We start from the raw sequence: 17,998 nt of genomic DNA, 5'->3' as shown, positions 1-17,998 counted from the left end.
GTAGTTCATTTTTGCTTTTGTTTCTGGTGACATGTCTAGTAAAAAGTTGCTATGGCCAAGGTCAAAGAGGTTTCTGCCTGTGTTCTCCTCTAGAATTTTGATGGTTTCCTGTCTCATATTTAGGTCTTTCATCGATTTTGAATTTATTCTTGTGTTTGGTGTAAGAAAGTGGTCCAGTTTCATTCTTCTGCATGTCGCTGTTCAGTTTTCCCAACACCATTTGTTGAAGAGACACAGTTTACCTCTTTATAAGGCTGTGAATTTATTAACAGATTATAGTAGCTATAATTATTTTTAATACTCTTTTCCATTAGCCTTTATACTATATACTTTACTATTATAAAATTAGAGTTTTCTATATCTGACTAACATTTTCCACCTTTAGCAGTGTGTTGTGTACTTTCATATGTTGTCATGTCACTGATTAGCATCTTTTCATTTCAGCTCAAACTCCTATCAGTATTCCTTGCAAAGCAGGTCTAGTGGTGATGAACTCCTTCAGCTTTTGTTTGTCTGGGAAAGTCTTTATTTATACTCCATATCTCAAGAACACTTTGCCAGATAGAGTATTCTTGGCTGGCAATTTTAAATCACTTGGCATATGTCACTCCACTATCTCCTTAGGGTTTCTGCTGAGAACTCTGCTGACAGCCTAATGGGGTTTCCTTTGTAGGTTACAATCTTCATTCACTGGCTGCCTTTAGGATTCTTTCTTTATCTTTGATTTTAGTAGTTTCATTATAATGTATCTTGGAGAAAGTTTCTCCAATCAGATGATAGGGTGATCTGTTAGCTTTGTGAACCTGGATGTCCAAGTCTCTCCCCATATTTGGGAAGTTCTCACCTATGATTTCTTTAAATGAACTTCTGTGCCCTTCTTTCTCTATTTTCCTTCTGGAATCCAGATTATTCTGCATGGACTGCAGACCTCATTCTTGAGGACTCAATGGCTATGCAAAATGACAAGCTTAAGAGGTAGAAATCAGCTTTGAGGATATCTTCCAGTTTAGAATGAGATGGGTTACGGATGGGTTGTGGCATTGGAAGTAGTGGAACTGCCTTTGATATGTGACTGTCTGTGTTTGTGCAAGATCCTCTTCCTCCATGAACTCAGAGTTTTCATTTTTAAATGGGAGAAGCTTATATCTCACTAAGTCTACATGTCTTAGAGTTTTATACATGCCAGAAACTGTTCTTTATGACTTACCTATTTTAAATTTTAGAGTGATTCTAGGATGTAGGTGTATGTGAAACATACCAGTGAAAGAATTGAGGGAGAGGCCACACGATGAGTAAAAACAGTAAGGAGCAAACCTAGATATAATATTAGATATGTTTTGCTCCAGTTTCCTCAGCTTTAATCATGTTATCATAATTATTATGTAAGGCTCTTATTTAATGACACTGTGCATCAATATGCTTGGCACATTGTGATTCTCATACAATGGAGGTTCCTTTTGTCCGCAAAACCACAAAACAGAGAAAGGTTATTTGCCACCTAAGTTCAAGCATGGGATGAAGAAGGAATGGATGTAAGGGAAAAGGACAGGAGGGTAAAGTTTCAGGCTGCAGCACTAAAATGATATTCCTCATCTGTAATCACAGTGACCATAGCTCTCAGATGTTTTCAAGATAGTGATCAAGGCGATTAGTGAGAGGAAAGCACAGTGAGTTCTATCAGGAGCCTTTAAAATCCCATCTGGCTGTTCAGTGAGATCTTATGTTCCTAACCTCTGTCACAGCCTTCTCTGCATTGTAATGAGCTTACCCCCAGGTGAAACATGTTTTCTAATCACCATACCCATGCAGAGCAGCCATGGTCTAGTGGGCAGGGCCCTCAGGAAATGTGCCTTTCTGCTCTTCACCCAGGAATCAGCAACCTGCTATGGCTAAGTCCCTATGTTGTAAGTAAATTTGAATATACTACTCTGGCAGCCTTCAAAGTGCTCTGAGAGGGACTAAATGTTTTCTCTGTTCTTCAACTTCATAAACTTAGGCTTGAAGGTGGGAAATCAATTGTCTACAGACTGAATAGATGAATAGATGGGGGGACCATGAATGACCTCATAGATGTCTGACTGTAAAGCTCATGTTTTTTTCTACTGCCCTCCTCTGCTGAAGTGACCTGCCTCTGTCCACCCCCCTTCCTGTATGAGTTCACGAGTTCTGCCTACAACGAGAGCCATGGGAGTAAAAGGCAATGACGTCCTGCTAGTTTGGGATGACCCACCCCTCAAATCTCCTCTGCTGGATTATATCATAGATCATAGATGTATCTGTTTGAGGAGGCAGAGGCCAATCTTCTGGAGAAGATCTAGAATAAACGCGAAATTTCAGTAACATCCAAAAGTCGTCCAGGCTATCAAGAACCCTCTTTACTTATTCAACAAATTCTAATATAGAATCTAGTTACGGGACAAGAGGAGAGAGAGAAATAGAAAAAAGTTCCTCTCCTTGAATAAAATTCCAAAATCTAGTTAGAGGAGAAGACATACAAGCAGACACATAGAACATGATGTGACATGGTGATAAATTCCGTATAAGCCATAATAAAGGAGAACAAGACATGAGGTAGTTGTGTTTTGGGTGGAGCAATGTGGTTATGAATTCTCTGGATGAGAATAAAGATTTTCCTGCGCAGGGGTAAGTGGAGAGAGAAGAGTATGTATAAAAACTCAAATCCAGAACCAATCCAGTAAGTTCAAATCAATCGCATTTGATTTGTGTGGGATGGCCCTTGGGGGAGTGAGAGGAGATAAAACTGGAAATGTAATCTAGGATCTGAATGTGAAGAACAGTGAAGCCTGGACTGAAATGTTTGCTAGGAATCTGTGTGCAATGATGCCAGAGGAGAGCTTGCTGATTAGATTTGTGTCAGAAAAATGACTGGCTATCAGTATAGAGGATGTATGAGTATGTGCGGAAGAAATGCATAGCAATCAACAGGAAGACTCTTGCAATAATCCCAGCACAAGTCTTGAGAGCTGAGTCTTTACTCCAGGAGTGGAGATAGAAGTCGTGATACATATTACAGGTGGAAGATTCACATAGACCTATTAGTAATGGAATGTGAGATCAAGTGAAGTTGGAAAAGGGTACCATGACAGCACTCATGGACTTGTGTTTACAGTGTAATAACTCTTCAGCCAATGTTTTGTCCCACTTTTAGTTCTCCACGTTAAATCTTTGGCCTCTTGTGAGGTGAAAGGTGAAGTTGACCCAACTAGGCATAACCTAAGCTCATATTTTTAGAGTCAGAAGGATATCAGCATGAAAAAGGTAAGGAGAAAGAAATTCAGTCCAACCCTATCACCTCGTAGGTGGACAAACAGACTGACAGACAAACAAAGCCAGTGAAGGCAACTGCATTTCCTATTCTCCCAGTCTAAGTATCAAGGAAGTGGTCCTGGGGTATGGGTGGCTGAGTGTGATGCCCCTGGTCATATTCTCTTACTTGTGCATGTGGAGTTCTTTTTTTTTCTTTCTAAGATTCTATTTATTTATCTGACAGAGAGAGACACAGCGAGAGAGGGAACACAAGCAGGTGGAATGGGAGAGGGAGAAGCAGGCTTCCCGCTGAGCAGGGAGCCCGATGTGGGGCTCGATCCCAGGACCCTGGGATCATGACCTGAGCCGAAGGCAGACGCTTAACGACTGAGCCACCCAGGCGCCCCTGTGCATGTGGAGTTCTTAAGGGAAAAGTCCTTAAGCTTAAAGTGTCTATCCCTGTATTCAAGTCACATTATAGAGATCTTATTCTACCATCCTATCTAAGTTGGGGTCTGTGATTGAGGAGAAAATAGGACAACATCAAGGTATAGTGACAGAATGCTTTCAGTGTTCAATTAAATCTGTTCCAGTTCTAATGCTTATACATCAAGTTTCTTCTTCTCTGAAGTGAAGTCACGATACCTACATTCTGAGGTTGTTATAGGAAATCTAATAAGAAAATGATTACCTAAGCACTCTGTAAGAATGCTTTTGTATCAGTAACCACTTCAAAAATATGTATGATTTCGCCCTCAATCTATAGGAAGAGGCCTTTAGACATTCCATATTATGGGCCATTGTTTCTCAAAGTGTGGTCCGTGGACCAGAAACATTGGCATCACTTGGAATTTGTGGGTAATGCTAATTCCTCAGGCTCTACCACAGAATCAGAAATTGGGGATGAGGCCCAGAAATCTGTTTTAACAGTCTCTCCAGGTGTTTCTGATGTGCTTTAACATTTGATAATCACTGCTATGGCAGATTGTGAGCATGCAGGCTGGGAACTGTCTTCAATGATGACATCACTTCCATCTATCAGTCCCTAGTGGGTGTTTTGGACCAAGCCGCACTTGTGTCTGGTGTCTACCTTATTTGCATCCCTCCCCTGGCACTGCTGGTGCTAAGGAAATGTGATGCCCTTCCAGACATTGTTCTGTGGAGGGACAGGGGAAGGGGGTGTAGTGAGAAGAGTGACACCAGAGTAAAGCCCTTTGCTTTAATGAAGCAGGGATCCTAGGTCAGGAGACAGGTGGGAATGTTCAGCTAGTGACACTCGTTGAACCTTCTGAAGCATGTGCCGTGGTTGTCATCTTTGAGTTTTCCCCGCAGACAGCAGAATTAAACTCTTTGCCAGACAGGATGCAGCACATTTTTTCTTTGGGGCATATCCCAGTAGCAGGCTGTATCACCACCTCTCCCACTCTGCACATCGACCTGCAATTTCCAATTTTGTTTGCACACTTTTTCACATACCAACTACCTGCATAAAGGAATTATATAGATTATTTAAACCAGAGACCTATCACAAAAAGGTAGAAAATAACAATAGTTTTTTGAACACTGATCATTCAAGTCCCTTACCAGTGGCATTGTTATATTTTTCCTAGTCCTCAGACCTGCTCTGAGATTTTATAAAAATATACACACATAGAATTTTGATGTATATATGAGCCTTTCTGAAATCGAAATTCGGAATATAAACACTTACCAGGTATCTATTCCCCATTGTTTTAATGGGAAAATATATATAACAGTTATTTCTAGTAAGTACAAAAGCCCTAACCAATTTCATAAAATGTAACTAAAACACACATAAACCACCTAAAGAAAAATTTTAAAAAATGATCATTTTAAAATATGAAATGCTCAGATCATCACTGTAATTCCTCTTACTGTCACCCCAATTCACTGGCTTTTGTTGACACTTGGTGAGATTTTCAAAATATCTTTACCAGTTTGTGAGGTCCTACAAATTGTATGTGAAATTTAACTGGATTTGTCTTATATATTGTCTTATTAAATGTAATATAACTTCTCATATATACATGAATATCTATATCTATACCTGTATAATATTGAGATATAAATACAGTCTACAACTTTTTGGAAATAACCCAAAAGGCATTCTACTAGGAATATATTTATTAGGGAGCCATTCTGCAAGGTGTGCCTACATATTATATACATATATAAAAAATTTTCTTATCACATGGTATAACACATAGAAGGCCCTGAAGAGATGTTAGAACTCTTTCTTATCGGGATCTGTGTTGCTCAACTCATTTCCCTATTCAATCAACACATATATAATGGGTGCCTACTATGTTAAGAACTCTGCAAGAATGATGGGAATGAAACAATGAACAGGAAGACAAGATCTGAGAAGCTTATGTGGGAGGTGGTGGTGGGAAGAAAATAAATATGTAAATGAATAAACAATAACTGCAGATTGCGATAAGTGCAGCAAATTAAAAAACATAATGGAATGTAGTAGAGAGTAAGCAAATGGGAACAGTCATTTTTGATTTCTGACTATTACCACCACTGTTATCCTTTATCAGCTGTTTAATTCTGCTCTGAGGATTAAATGAGATTTTTACATACATAATGTTTATGTACATGCAATTACATATATAGATGTAGGGCTATATGAATGGGCCTCTCACTCCTAAAATCAGGATTCTGCCTGGGGTTGTTGAGGAAATTTTCCCTTAGGAAATGATGTTCAAGCCTAGACAGAAGGATGGATGAAAGGGGTCCCACTATGTGAAGATCTAAAAGAGTGTTCAAAGAAGAAGTAATAGCGTATGTGAAGGCTAAGAGTGTGGGAAGAACCTGCTATTTCTGAGACAGGAAAAGATTGCTTGACTTCTTTGTTTGTGTGATTTTTCTTACTTTATCTCTTCTTTTTATTCTTTTGTGTCTGTAAGGAGTCTCCAGAATGGTCTTTGACCTTAAACTGTCTCTCTAGCCCTTCTCTCCATGGTCTTCTTTCTCTCCATCCCAGATATCTCCATGGAGATAACATTCAAATGTTTTTCTCCTGCTTTCTTCGGCTGGGACAAGTGGATGGAAACCTCAGATCAAGTTTCCTTCCTTTTCATTTTGATCTACCTTGAGCCCTGGTGTTTTGTTGATGCGTCCTTCCAAATGTCCTTTCTAAGGCTTGCATCTCTCTAATCTAGAGAGATCTTGGGTTAGCCTTGGATAGTGTTGCAGAATAATCCTGAATTGCTTGTGTGTGTCTAGAAAGGGAAGTGAGTTTTCTCAGGTCCTTTGATTTAGAAAGAGGACACCATGCAAGTATGTGGTGTATATCATCAATGTCCCAGAGACAGCAAAATCAGCAATCTAAACTCATAGAATTTCAAGGATGCAATAGATCTGAACATCTTCTGAGGCAGCCTTCCTACAGTTATTTTTGAACAGTTCTGTAAATTCTAGAGAACCTAAAATACTTTCTCTAGAGGCAGGCTATAGAGTTATACAATTCTCTGTTAGGAAATTCTACCTCAAAAAGTTAGTTCTTCACTTTGTGCCATTAGAAAACATGGATGTATCTAGAGAGTACAATGCTAATTGAAATGAGCCAGTCAGATAAAGATAAATACCATATGATCTCACTCATATGTGGAATCTAAGAAACAAAACAAATGAACGAAGGGAAAAAAAGAGAGAGACCAACCAAAAGACAGACTCTTAACTATAGAGAACAAACTAATGGTTACCAGGGGGAAGGTGGGGGTAGTGGGATGGGTGAAATAGGTAATGCAGATTAAAGGGTACAATTATGATGAGCACCAAGCAATATATAGAATTGTTCAATCACTGTATTATATGCCTGAAACTAATATAACACTGTATGTTAACTATACTGGAATAAAAATAAAAATAAAACAACACAGTAAGCATGGTGCACAAACTGTCCTCAACATAGAGAACTTTCTAAGCTAATGGAAGAATGCAAAGGAAATGCCAATAGAGTTGACAACATGAAAATGAAGATTTTGTGCTTCTAATAAATCAATAAAAATATTTAGAAGTAGCTAAGGCATTAGGAATGAAAGTTTACCTGCTACAAACTTAAGTTAAAAAAGGGCAGATTATAAACTCATGTATCAGTTGGTAACAACTTTTTAAAAAAATGTGAGCAGTGATGGAATGGTGGCCAATTTCTTTATTTCTAAAATGTTTCCAGTGTTCTTGTCTTAATTTTGTAAATATAAGCTATATAATTAATTAAAAGGAAGGAATGCTATACACATAGAGCTGAAATCTGACATAGAATTTCCAACAGTCTTGAATCTTTTCCCCATGTTCACTCAGAATATGTTTCTTTCCTTTTCTAACTTACAGTCCTATAGATATTTAGAAACAGCCTTTCTTGTCCTGTTAATCATATCCAAGAATAAAAAAATGGGAGGACCTTCTCTGTAAGACCAAGAAAATCAGAAGAAGTAATATTGTAGAATTGTTACTTCAAGAGTAATACTTGGTGCCATACAAAGTGAAGTGAGGCAGGACTGGCCTGAGCCAGCCCTGAGTGATAGGATAGAGGGGGGGTTTGGAACAACAAGACCATCTCTGCATTTGGATTCTCATTATTCTCCTTAACTGCCAACCATAGACACTGCGCTGTTGTAAGAGGTTTCTTATAATAGAGATGTTCTGAAGTAGGGCATACCTTAGCACCCCCTACCAGCGAAAACCCTACCCTTACTCCCACAGATGTTTGCTAATAGGGATTCCATTTCCAGGACCCTGTTCTAGGCTAGATTTTTTCCCACAAGATTCTGTTTACCTGAAACCAATTGGGCCAGGAGCATGAAGCTTGCAAGAGTGAACAATAGGGACTTCATGGCTCCTGAAACACGTAGGCAGTGGGTTCTATGGAGTCCAGAACTCTTTATTCAGTGTGACTGCACACAGGTCTTTATTGTCCTCCCTAGACGGGGTTGGGCTCAACCAGTAGACCAGTAGGATATAGAATACTGTGCCAAACAACTTCAGTCCATTGACCAGCCTCTCTAATTGAGGTGTCACTATTCAAGAGCCCTATTCTAGGCATGCCTTGGGGGAAAAAGGACTTAGAAGAGTAGGTGCAAACTCTGCTGAAGTGTATGACAATTTGGAGAGAAAAACACAAGAAGAATTTATGCTGCTCCCTCAAGGCTGGGTACTCCTGTTTTTCCACAGTCCTCCTGTGTTGGTTCTAAAATATTTACCTTACTGCATTGTGACTGCCTGTTCACCTGGCTGTCTCTTTTCCTAAAATACAATGGATTTTTGAATACTGACTACATATTATTCTTTTCTGTGTGTTAGTTCTGGGCATAAAGAAGTACCTAAGCAGTTGTTTGTTGAATGAAAAAGTTAATACTTTGTTGATAATCTGCAATTTAAAAGTTTTTTTTTAAAAGATTATATTTATTTATTTGACAGAGAGAGACACAGCGAGAGAGGGAACACAAGCAGGGGGAGTGGGCGAGGGAGAAGCAGGCTTCCCATGGAGCAGGGAGCCTGTTGCGGGGCTCGATCCCAGGACCCTGGGATCATGACCTGAGCCGAAGGCAGATGCTTAACGACTGAGGCACCCAGGTGCCCTAAAAAGTTTTTTTTTTTAAAGAAATATATCAATGCTTGGAGATACATGTACAATGATGTCTTTAAATTCCCATTCAAGTCCAACAATAGAATATTATAAAATGAAGTGCATAGATATAATTTAATGCTGTACATTCATTAGAAGGAGTGCAGCAGGTTTTGTCTTTCCAAACATTTTTGAGTGAAGAAGCAACATTGCAGAACAACATATAGAGTAATTCTAATTTATGTGAAAAATTTATACGTGTTGTATGGAAGTAAATGCATTAACCAGAAGAGTATAAAACAGAGGTCATTCTGATAATAGTTTTCTGACTGAGTTAGAGGCAGGCATTCAAAGAAGATTTTATTTGTGTTGTTAAAAATTCTTTTAAGTAGCCCTGTGGATTGTTACTGGAGGTAAGGTCCTAGAGATTTTATTCTTTGTGGGGAATTTTTATTTTTTATTATTTAAAATTATTGAGATATAATTGATGTACATTGAAATGCATTATGTAGGGGCACCTGGGTGGCTCAGTCATTAAGCATCTGCCTTCGGCTCAGGTCATGATCCCAGGGTCCTGGGATCGAGCCCCACATCGGGCTCCCTGCTCCACAGGAAGCCTTCTTCTCCCTCTCCCACTCCCCCTGCTTGTGTTCCTGCTCTCACTGTGTCAAATAAATAGATAAAATCTTTTTTTTTAAAAAAGAAATGCATTATTTAAAGTGTACAATTTGATGAGTTCGACAGGTTATGCACTTGTGAAACTATCACCAGAATTAATGTAATGCATACATCCTTCACCCTCTGGTAACCATAAATCTGATATCTCTTTTTCTATGAGTTTGATTTTTTTAGATTCCACATATAAGTGAGATCATACACTGTTTGTCTTTCTCTGTCTGATTTATTTCACTTATCATAATATCCTGTACCATATTTTCTTATCCGTTGATCTGTCAGTGGACATTTAGGTTGTTTAGCTAATTGTGAACAGGCTATTCACACCTTAGGTGTTGTAAATAATGCTGCAACAATATCTGCAACACCAGTATCTCTTCAAGATCCTAATTTCAGTTCTTTTGGATAAATATCCAGAAGTGGGATTGCTGGATCATACAGTAGTTCTATTTCTATTTATCTGAGGAAACTCCATACTGTTTTCCATAGTGGCTGCACCATTTTGCATTCCCACCAACAGTGTGCAAGGGTTCTACTTTCTCCACATCCTTGCTAACACTTGTCTTTTTTTTTTTTTTTTTGACAATAGCTATCCTGACAGATGTGAGATGATATATCACTGTGGTTTTGATTGGTATTTCCTTGATGATCAGTGATGTTGAAAATTTTTTCAGGTACCTGTTGGCCATTTGTATGTACTCTTTGGAGAAATGTCTATTCATTCCTTAGCCCATCTTAAAATTGAGTTGTTAATGGTTTTTTTGTTTGTTTTTTGCTGTTGAGTTATAGGTGTTCCTTATGTATTTTGGAGATTGATCCTTTCAGTATATGGTTTGCAAATATTTCCCACCATTCCACAGGTTGCATTTTCATTCTGTTGATTGTATCCTATACTGTACAGAAGATTTTTAGTTTGATGTAGTGTCCTGCTTTTCTATTTTTGCTCTTGTTACCTGTACTTCTGATGTCATATCCATGAAATCATTGCCAAGAGCAATGTCGTGAAGATTTCCCATATATTTTCTACTAGGAATTTTACAGTTACTGGTCTTACATTTAAGTCTTCAATCCATTTTGAATTGATTTTTGTGTATGGTGTAAGATAAGAGTCCAATTTCATCCTTCTGCATGGGGATGTACAGTTTTCTCAAACCATTTGTTGAAGATATTATTTTTCCCCATCATGTATTTTTGGCACCCTTGTTGAAGATCAGTTGACCATATATGCATGGATTTATTTATGAGCTCTCTGTTCTGTCCCATTGGTCTATATGTCTGTCTTTATGCCAGTACTGTTTTAATTACTGTAGCTTTGTAATATGTTTTGAAATCAGGAAGTGTGATGCCTCAGCTTTGTTCTTCTTTCTCAAAATTGGTTTGGCTATTTGTTCCATATGAATTTTAGAATTGTTTTCTACTTCTGTGAAAAATGCCATTAAGATTTGATAGGGATTGCATTAAATCTGTAGATTGTTTATGATCTCTGGAGATGCAGAGAGGAGTGTTTCCCACTGGGATCCTGGACCCTTAGGACTGCTGACAGACTGTGGCTATGAGGAACCTGGAGCCAAATATAGGGCCCTTCCAGAAACTCCAGGGGCACAGGTAGGAGTGTCTCCTGTCAGGTCTTTGTGACAGCAGGAATGTTTGAGGACTATGGCTGGGATGGGCTGGAATCCAGTTAGAGGGCTGGTAGGGGCTGGAGCTGGTTCTTGGGCAACTTTCTTGGTGCACAGCCAGGACCAAATTCTGTATGACTATTACCCTATGCATGAGTGTGTGTGACTCTTCCAGGGCCCCTTGATACATGGCACTGATGACAGGACCAAGCCAAGTGGGGCTGTAGATAAGTCCTTAGAGGTCAGAGCTTTCTCCTGGTCTGCAGCAGGGACCAGGATTGGTGAGTCAGCTTCCGGGGTGTTGGCCTGTGTTCTTAAAACAGCTCTGCTAAGTCTTTGACTGCACCAGGGTTTCACAATCTACTACCTGAATCCCAAAGCTCCCATAAAGCATTTTTGTCCATGGATGGGTGCCAAATTATTGTTCAGAGGGGATGTGAGAGGGCAATATTTTATTCAGCCATCTTAACAGATGTCAGTCCTCTTTTCTTACTGTTGACTTTTAAGAGTTCTTTGTATATATTGGATACAAGTCCTTTATTAGATATGTATTTTACAAATATATTTTCCTAATCTATAGCTTTTTTTTTCATTATTTTAAAAGTGTTTTTCACAGGGGCACCTGGGTGGCTCAGTTAGTTAAGCATCTGCCTTCGGCTCAGATCATGATCTCAGGGTCCTGGGATCGAGCGGCACATCCGGCTCTCTGCTCAGCAGGGAGTCTGCTTCTCCTTCTCCCTCTCCCTCTCTGCTTTCTTACTCTCTCTCTCCCACTCTCTCAAATAAATAAATAAAATCTTTAAAAAGTGTTTTTCACAGAGCAGCAGTTTTTAATTTAATTAATTTTAAAGATTTATTTATTTATTTTAGAGAGAGGAATGGGAGAGGGGCAGAGGGAGAGGGAGAGAAAGAATCCTCTAGCAGACTCCCTGCTGAGCATGGAGCCCGACATGGGGCTCAATCCCAGGACCTTGAGATCATGACCTGAGCTGAAATCAAGAGTCGTTCACTTAACTGACTGAGGCACCCAGGTGCCTCCAGTTTTTAATTTTGATAGTCCATTAAATTTTTTTTCTCATGGATCATGCTTTTGGTGTTTCATGTAAAAAGTCATCACCAAACCCAAGGTCACCTAGATTTTCTTTTATGTTATCTTCTGGGAGTTGTGTACTTTTGCATTTTGCATCAGGTATGGGATCCATTTTGAACTATTTTTTGTGAAAGGTGTCAGATCTGTGTCTAGATTCATTTTTTGTGTGTCCAGTTGTTCCCGCATCACTTCTTTCCCCCATTGAATTGTATTTGCTCCCTTATCAAAGATCAGTTAACTGTATTTGTGTTGGTCTATTTATGGGTCCTCTATTAGGTTCCATTGATCTATTTGTCTATTCTTTCACCAATACTACACTGTCTTGATTACTGTAGCTTGATAGAAAGTCTTGAAGTTGGGTAGTTGAAGTTGAAGAAGTTTCTCTTTCTTCAATATTGTGCTGGCTTTTCTGTGTCTTTTGCCTTTCCATGTAAATTTTAGAATCAGTCTATCAGTACCCATAAAATAACTTGCTGGGATTTGGATTTGAATTGCCTTAAATCTATAGATAAAATTGGTAAAAACTGACATCTTAACTCTGTCTCTGCATCTCATGGAAACCTCTAAGCTTTGTTGGCTTTTCCCTCCCTGCATGGCAGCTTGGAAAATCCCTGCAGGCAGTTAGCTGGGGGCAAATATAGGCTTTACGTTGTTCGTTTTCCTTCTCTCAGGAGTTACTTCTTGAGCTTCCTATTCCTCAATGATTTAAAATTGTTGTGTCATATTTTGTCCAATTTTTTAGTTGTTTGAGTTGAGAGAGTAAATCTGGTCCTTTTGATTCCATCTTGGGCACAAGCAAAAATCCTAACATTTTTATTAAACATAAATTTGGTGGGTTTCCATTTCATATTATTGGTGGGCTAGTTATTCAGACCTACTCTTTAGTTAAAAATAACTAAAAAGTATGTTAACACTTTTTACAGTATCTAGAAAGCATTATTGAACTGACAAGTGAGTAAAGAAGTCTAGCCAAAAATGAAGGAGAATTAATACAGAAAATAAGTTGGACATACAAGTTAGTTTTAATCTGATGGCCTGATAATTGTAGTTAATTTAAAAAAATTATTTTGATGCTGTCCCTGGGTAAGGGAGATAGAAATCAAAGCTCAGCATATACACATAGGTTTTATAATGGGAAATGATTTCACAGTAACTGATACCATAGAAAAAATACAAAGTAATGTGCAAATAAAATAAATATTAAATTTAATAAATGAAGTTATAAAATTACAAAAATGAATTGTGTTTTCCATATATTAGCAAATACAAGTAGGATCAGAAATTTTTTAAAATGCTAATAGTAAAAACTTCAAAATCTGGCATAAATCTAAAAGAAAACTGAGGGAAATTAAAGGAGGAATACACCATGCTACATGATCATTGCATTCAATATTGTAATGTTGTCAAACTATAAATTCTACAAATTTAATAAATCTATAAACTCAGTCAAGGTGTTTAAATTCCATTGTTTGTTTTAACAGGAAGTGATGATCTGATTGTAAAAATCAATGAAAATTCAGAGTAAGTAATAGCTAAGGTAATCTTGAAGGAAAAGTACAAAACTGGAGACTATATAACCAATAACAAGATACAAGAGAAAAGAGAATAGTAAGAAAGGATATAGTTACACATAGCAGAATCATGGATATTCTTACGCAGTTGCTTGATTATTGCTAAGGCAACACTGCAGTCAACTGAATAACCAATGTTGTTTTTAGTAAATTGTGCCTGGGTGACTTGGCATATAGCAGAAAATTAACCTTGACTCTTCTTTCATACCTTATACAGCCAGTACAAGTGGTTGCAGATATAAATGTGAAAAGTAAAAGAACAAATATTTTAGAAGAAAGCAGAGGAGAAGGTCTTCAATACATCTGAAATGGACTATAGAAAGTAAAAATTATAAAGGAGAAATATAAGTTGAAATTTATTACGATCTAGAATTTCTGGTCATAAATTTACACCAGTAAAGGAGTAAAAAGACATAGTGTGGGAGCCAGTATTCACAATACATATGTCTGATGAAGGACTAATATATGAAATATTTTGAAAATGTTTACAAATCTGTAAGAGAAAGATCAACCTAATAAAAAAAGTAACCAGAGGTTTGAATAGACACTTAACAAAAGAGGATGTGTCAATGGCCAATAAATATATGAAAAGGTACTCAACTTCATTAGTTGCCAGGGAAGCTCAGATTAAAGCCACTGATATCCTACTACACGTTCAAAGAGAAATATAGTAAGTATGAAGTTTTGATAAAGCTATCAGCAATTATAAATCATATACATTGTGCAGAGTATGGATGATGGATGTCTTCTTTGCAGAAATGTCTGTTCATGTCTTCTTCCCATTTCTTGATTGGATTATTTGTTCTTTGGGTGTTGAATTTGATAAGTTCTTTATAGATTTTGTGTACTAGCCCTTTATCTGATATGTCATTTGCAAATGTTTTCTCGCATTCTGTCAGTTGTCTTTTGGTTTTGTTGACTGTTTCCTTTGCTGTGCAAAAGCTTTTTATCTTGATGACGTCCCAATAGTTCATTTTTGGCCTTGCTTCCCTTGCCTTTGGCGATGTGTCTAGGAAGAAGTTGCTACAGTTGAGGTCGAAGAAGTTGCTGCCTGTGTTCTCCTCAAGGATTTTGATGGATTCCTGTCTCACATTTAGGTCTTTCATCCATTTTGAGTCTATTTTTGTGTGTGGTTTAAGGAAACAGTCGAGTTTCATTCTTCTGCATGTGGCTGTCCCAATTTTCCCAACACCATTTGTTGAAGAGACTGTTTTTTTTCCCATTGGACATTCTTTGCTGCTTTGTTGAAGATTAGTTGACCATAGAGTTGAGGGTCCATTTCTGGGTTCTCTATTCTGTTCCATTGACCTATGTGTCTGTTTTTGTGCCAGTACCATACTGTCTTGATGATTACAGCTTTTTAATAGAGCTTGAAGTCTGGAATTGTGATGCCACCAGCTTTGCTTTTCTTTTTCAACATTTCTCTGGCTCTTTGGGGTCTTTTCTGATTCCATACAAACTTTAGTATTATTTGTTCTATTTCTTTGAAAAAAGTGGATGGTATTTTGATAGGGATTGCATTATATGTGTAGATTGCTCTAGGTAGCATAGACATTTTCACAATATTTGTTCTTCCAATCCATGAGCATGGGATGCTTTTCCATTTCTTTGTGTCTTCCTCAATTTCTTTCCTGAGTATTCTCTAGTTTTCTGAGTACAGATTCTTTGCCTCTTTGGTTAGATTTATTCCTAGGTATCTTATGGTTTTGGGTGCAATTGTAAATGGGATCAACTCCTTAATATCTCTTTCTTCTGTCTGTTGTTGGTGTATAGGAATGCCACTGATTTCTGTGCATTGATTTTATATCCTGCCACTTTACTGAATTCCTATATGAGTTCTAGCAGTTTTGGGGTGGAGTCTTTTGGGTTTTCCATATAAAGTATCATATCATCTGCAAAGAGAGTTTGACTTCTTCTTTGCCAATTCGGATACCTTTTATTTCTTTTTGTTGTCTGATTGCTGAGGCTAGGACTTCTAGTACTATGTTGAATAGTAGTGGTGATAATGGACATCCCTGCCATGTTCCTGACCTTAGGGGAAAAACTCTCTATGGGTTTTTCATAGTTGGCTTTTATAATGTTGAGGTATGTACCCTCTATCCCTACACTGTGAATAGTTTTATTTAAGAAAGGATGCTGTACTTTGTCAAATGCTTTTTATGCATCTATTGAGAGGATCATATGGTTCTTGTTCTTTCTTTTATTAAAGTATTGTATCACACTGATGGATTTGTGGATGTTGAACCAACCTTGCAGTCCAGGAATAAATCCCACTTGGTCATGGTGAATAATCCTTTAATGTACTGTTGGATCCTATTGGCTAGTATTTTTTGAGAATTTTTGCATCCATGTTCATCAGGGATATTGGTCTGTAATTCTCCTTTTTGATGGGGTCTTTGTCTGGTTTTGGGATCAAGGTAATGCTGGCCTCATAAAATGAGTTTGGAAGTTTTCCTTCCAGTTCTATTTTTTGGAACAGTTTCATAAGAATAGGTATTAATTCTTCTTTAAATGTTTGGTAGAATTCCCCTGGGAAACCATCTGGCCCTGGGCTCTTGTTTATTGGGAGATTTTTGATTACTGCTTCAATTGCCTTACTGGTTATGGGTCTGTTCAGGTTTTCTATTTCTTCCTGGTTCAGTTTTGGTAGTTTATACTTCTCTAGGAATGCATTCATTTCTTCCAGATTGTCTAATTTGCTGGCATATAGTTGCTCATAATGTGTTCTTATAATTGTTTATATTTCTTTGGTGTTGGTTGTGATCTCTCCTCTTTCATTCATGATTTTATTTATTTGCGTCGTTTCTCTTTTCTTTTTGATAAGTCTGGCCAGGGGTTTATCAATCTTATTAATTCTTTCAAAGAACCATCTCCTAGTTTCATTGTTCTACTGTTCTTTTGGTTTCTAGTTCATTGATTTCTGCTCTGAACCTTATTATTTCTCTTTTCCTGCTGGGTTGAGGCTTCATTTGCTGTTCTTTCTCCAGCTCCTTTAGGTGAAGGGCTATGTTGTGTATTTGAGACCTTTCTTGTTTCTTGAGAAAGGCTTGTATTGCTATATACTTTCCTCTTGGGACTGCCTTTGCAGCATCCCAAAGATTTTGAACAGTTGTGTTTTCATTTTCATTTGTTTCTATGAATTTTTAAAATTCTTCTTTAATTTCCTGGTTGACCCATTCATTCTTTAATAGGATGCTCTTTAGCCTCCATGTTGGGTTCTTTCTGACTTTCCTCTTGTGATTGAGTTCTAGTTTCAAAGCACTGTGGTCCAAAAATAGGCAGGGAATGATCCCAATCTTTTGGTACCAGTTAAGACCTGATTTGTGACCTAGGATGTGATCTATTTTGGAGAATGTTCCATGGACACTAGAGAAGAATGTGTATTCTTTTGCTCTGGGATGGAATGTTCTGAATATATCTGTGAAGTCCATTTGGTCATTTGTCATTTAAAGCCTTTATTTCCTTGTTGATCTTTTGTTTAGATGATCTGTCCATTTCAGTGTGTGTGTGTGTGTGTGTGTGTGTGTGTGTGTTAAAGTCCCCTACTATTATTGTCTTGCTTTCAGTGTGTTTCTTTGATTTTGTTATTAATTGGCTTATATAATTGGCTGCTCCCATGTTAGGGGCATAGATATTTACAATTGTTACATCTTCTTGTTGCATAAACACTTTAAGTAGGATATAGTGTCCTTCCTCATCTCTTATTATAGTCTTTGGTTTAATATCTAATTTGTCTGATATAAGGATTGCCACCCCAGCTTTCTTTTAGTGTCCATTAGCATGGTAAATGGTTTTCCACCCCCTCACTTTCAATCTGGAGGTATCTTTGGGTGTAAAATGAGTCTCTTGCAGACAGCATATTGATGGGTCTTGTTTTTTTATCCAATGTGATAGCCTGTGTCTTTTGGTTGGGGCATTTAGCCCATTTACATTCAGGGTAACTATTGAAAGATATGAATTTAGTGCCATTGTATTGCCTGTAAGGTGACTGTTACTGTATATTGTCTCTGTTCCTTTCTGGTCTATGTTACTTTTAGGCTCTCTCTTTGCTCAGAGGACCCCTTTCAATATTTCTTGTAGGGCTGGTTTCGTGTTTGCTAATTCCTTTAGTTTTTGTGTGTCCTGGAAGCTTTTTATCTCTCCTTCTATTTTCAGTGACAACCTAGCTGGATATAGTATTCTT

At 37.8% G+C, this 17,998-nt stretch overlaps 1 protein-coding gene across 1 annotated transcript; it reads right to left on the bottom strand.

Annotated features, from left to right (window-relative positions):
- Positions 1-4,353: 4,353 nt before the first annotated feature.
- DEFB126 (defensin beta 126) lies at positions 4,354-8,129 on the bottom strand. The gene is given in 4 exon segments (XM_064571783.1): positions 4,354-4,488; positions 4,490-4,517; positions 4,519-4,750; positions 8,072-8,129. Coding segments are annotated over 4 exon segments (453 nt in total).
- Between the last annotated feature and the right edge of the window lie 9,869 nt (positions 8,130-17,998).

This window comes from Mirounga angustirostris, unplaced genomic scaffold (assembly GCF_029215605.1).
Source record: "Mirounga angustirostris isolate CCGP_5_RB_7025 unplaced genomic scaffold, mMirAng1.0.hap1 SCAF_10, whole genome shotgun sequence".
Taxonomy (NCBI): Eukaryota; Metazoa; Chordata; class Mammalia; order Carnivora; family Phocidae; genus Mirounga; species Mirounga angustirostris.
Note: the sequence above shows the minus strand (reverse complement) of the source record. Positions and strands in the feature narration are given on the sequence as shown.